This window comes from Limulus polyphemus, unplaced genomic scaffold (genome assembly GCF_000517525.1).
Source record: "Limulus polyphemus unplaced genomic scaffold, Limulus_polyphemus-2.1.2 Scaffold2447, whole genome shotgun sequence".
In the NCBI taxonomy this organism is placed as follows: domain Eukaryota; kingdom Metazoa; phylum Arthropoda; class Merostomata; order Xiphosura; family Limulidae; genus Limulus; species Limulus polyphemus.
In genome coordinates this window covers 28,497-31,870 of record NW_013668057.1, presented here as the reverse complement: position 1 = coordinate 31,870, position 3,374 = coordinate 28,497, and the positions used below count along the sequence as shown (strand labels likewise).

The 3,374-nt window shown below is 26.1% G+C and overlaps 1 protein-coding gene across 1 annotated transcript in view; it reads right to left on the bottom strand.

Annotated features, from left to right (window-relative positions):
• LOC106466977 (TBCC domain-containing protein 1-like) overlaps nucleotides 1-3,374 on the bottom strand; it is a 29,587-nt gene that overhangs the window by 23,157 nt on the left and 3,056 nt on the right. The window contains exons 2-4 of the mRNA XM_013927289.2: nucleotides 3,044-3,105; nucleotides 2,361-2,423; nucleotides 833-930 (exon numbers count right to left, since the gene is read on the bottom strand). Coding sequence (XP_013782743.2) covers nucleotides 833-866 — 34 coding nt within the window. The 5' untranslated portion in view covers nucleotides 867-930; nucleotides 2,361-2,423; nucleotides 3,044-3,105. The remainder of the gene's footprint in view (nucleotides 1-832; nucleotides 931-2,360; nucleotides 2,424-3,043; nucleotides 3,106-3,374) is intronic.

Sequence of the window (3,374 nt, the reverse complement as noted above, 5' to 3'; positions counted from 1 at the left end):
ATAAAAATCTTTCAAATCCGACTGTAGCTTTTTCCCCAAAACTGTCTTCAAAATAAGGGTGCGTCTTATATTCCGAAAAATACGGTACTCACAATCCATAGAGTTCCAAGTAATAACACACACAAGGCTTAGTATAAACAAACTAAGTAAAGCATAACAATCTTGTCTTATAAAGTATTTCAAAATGCAAATTTTCTCCTCATTTATATACATAAGGTAATTGTGGCTGCAGAGTGTTATAAATAAGAGCATTTCATCAGCTGTTACTACACCAAATAAATTAAGAAGTGTATATATATATATATATATTATGTATCAAACTTATTCTCATGTTTAGCTATTTATATATATATGAAATTAAACAAAGTACTATATTTTGACTAGGTTTAAAGATTTAGTCACAATAAAAAAAGCTAAATATCTTTACAGGGATATAACAGTTAAAAGATGTAGGTATCTCATAGCTAGAGAATAAACTTACATAAAGAAAACACCATAAAACTTACATTAAAGTGTAGTTTAGAATTTTTACCCTACTTTACATCAAAAAGCTATATTTTTCATTCTTGCACTTTCTTTTGTAATCCATTTAATTTAATGTGTATTTATTTATTTATGAATTTTCCACAGTAGATTTAGTAGTAGTAATATATATATATTTTTTATTGTTATTTTGTGCATACATTTGGTGTGAATCGATACTGATAGCCTCTTTTGATAATTTTGTGTATTAAAGCTAGATATTTTTGTTATAATATGGTTATGAAATTTTTATTATTTTAAAACCTTAACTTATTGGAACCATATATAGTAATATCATATCAAGAATCACCTGTTAATTCTCCATTATCTCCTAACGTCAACATCTTGTCCAGCTCTATACGTTCTGGAGCTTTCTTCAAATGTACCAAGTTATACTGTTCAAAGTAGCTGGAAAAGTAGGAGCAAATGGTGCAAGTTTAATACCATTATGAACTTGTAACAGGAAATGTTCTCCAAATGTAAGTTTTAGAAAATAAGTAGTTGAGAATTCCTTATAAAATATGTTTTTATTTCTTGTAGATAATCAATGTTAATTCAATTAGAAAAATAAAACCATTAATAATACCTTAATCATTTTTTGTTACTTTTTTACATTTTACTTAAATTAAAAATTAAGAAAAGTAAGTACTGTTTCTACCTAAATAGTATTAGCTCTATAACTCAGATAATAGAAGCAATAACCACAAAATTGACAAATCTAAATGGTGTTTACAATGCAGAGAATATATTTGTTTTAAATGTATTCATGGATTCTACTTCCAACATATAATATACTTTAGAATAAAGTTAATTTCAATATTCTCACAAATCTTTTACTTTTTTTTTTAGTTAAGTGCAACTGAATTACATGTATACAATAAGTTGTCTTTATTTTTCTATCCTGGAGTAAAGAAAATCATAAATCAGTCAAACGTATTGTGAAAGTTAAAATAAGTCTTGCTTGTCGCATACAGGTATTTACGTTAAAGAAAAAGGTAGGAATAAGTATAAAACAAAGCTAATGTAATTTTGTGTGTTTTCATTAATAAACAAATAATATGACATTTTTATTTTAAAATAAAATTAATTAAATTAGCTTAGCTTAAATTAGCTCTTCAACTACATAAGATCAAAATTTGTTCACAAACAAAGGATATTATATTTAATTTGTTATGTCAAGGGCAATCAACCTATAACTGGTTAAATAAATGAAGTAACAACACCTTTATCCCTATGCAAATGTTATTGTCTACATTTCAGAATATTCCTACTGTTTCTTTAACATTTTATTTGGTTCTAATTTAGTAGCTATATAATAGTGTGACATGAGAATTTTCAGTGCTTAACTATTTTTGTAGTTTCAAGATTTTCATCACATTACATTTAAAACAATAAAATAAGTTTGTAATCAATTCTCATTTCATATAAATGTTTTTTGTTACAAAATTATATATACATTATATTACTATTATATATATATACTTTTCAAATCAAGGACTATGATTATACACAAACAATCGCAAGTACTTTAACGAGTTAATGTTAACATTATCATTTATTTGTGTAAAATTACGTTCCTTATTTCTTACATATAATCAAACAATTTTTCAAGAAAAATAATTAAAATAAAAAACACATGAACATTTGCAGAAATTACAATAAAAATAATTAACCAAAAACAAAGTATTACAACACAATCAAAATTTATATATATACATATACAAGTCACACACACACACACACACACACACAAAAGTACTTTAAAAAATGCAAAAAAATTGGTTAATATTTTGATCAATGATTATTAATTTTATCACAGAACAGAAATGTATACTTACAGCCATGCTAAATCTTCTGTAAGCTGAAGCTTGTTACACGCTATATGTCTCCATACTGAATAACTACAAATGCAAAGAGAAAATATTGAACCAAATTACACACACAAACACACCAACACACTTGAAATATATTATATACGTACTTCATGACATTAAGCAATTTACACCCACCCACATATCAAAAATACATTATATATAGTTTTCATATTATCATCATTGAATGATTATTGTAAAGTCCTAACTATCCTCTTACATGAGAATTAAGTATTTCCTAAATTTTACTTGATTTCACCGTTCCTAATATAAGAATAGACGTGCAGCACTTACAAAATGTAAGTGCTTTTACATAATGTGCAACATTTACATTACCATAAAAATCATGAGGTCTCATTAACCTCTAACAACTCTGTGGAAAAAAAAGGGAGCGGTGGTGGTGGAGAATTATCTGTATTTATTTTTCTGAACATTTGGTGATAAGTTTTAAAAGAATATTTAAAAAAATTTTTATAAACATTTGTTCAGTTGTTTAGTTTGCTAATCATGTGCTAAAGTTGAATATAATTACTAGTACAGTTTATTTCTTCTTAAGTTCAAAGTTCTGAGTATAACAATCTTGATAACTTGTATTTACAGCCAGTGTTATTCGGTCTTAAGTTTTCTTTTTTTTGAGGAAATCAATTTACCTCAATTTTGGATAACCTACTTCTCCTCGACCTTTTGCATAAGGAACTATTCTCTTGAGATACTGAAAAACAAGCATACGTATAAAAACTAATGATCATAACATCAAGTAGAAAATCATGCTTCCAATGAAAGTAAACAAAAACAACCAATTTGATAAATTTTTAAAAGTAATTGCAGGACCTAGTCAAACATCATATCAGTGAACAAGCCAGCTCACTTATACGGCATTATATTTAAAGTCTCAAGTTTATTTATGACAATGCTTACACACACACACACACACACACATATATATATACGTGTTTATAGAAATAATGTAATATCTTTTTG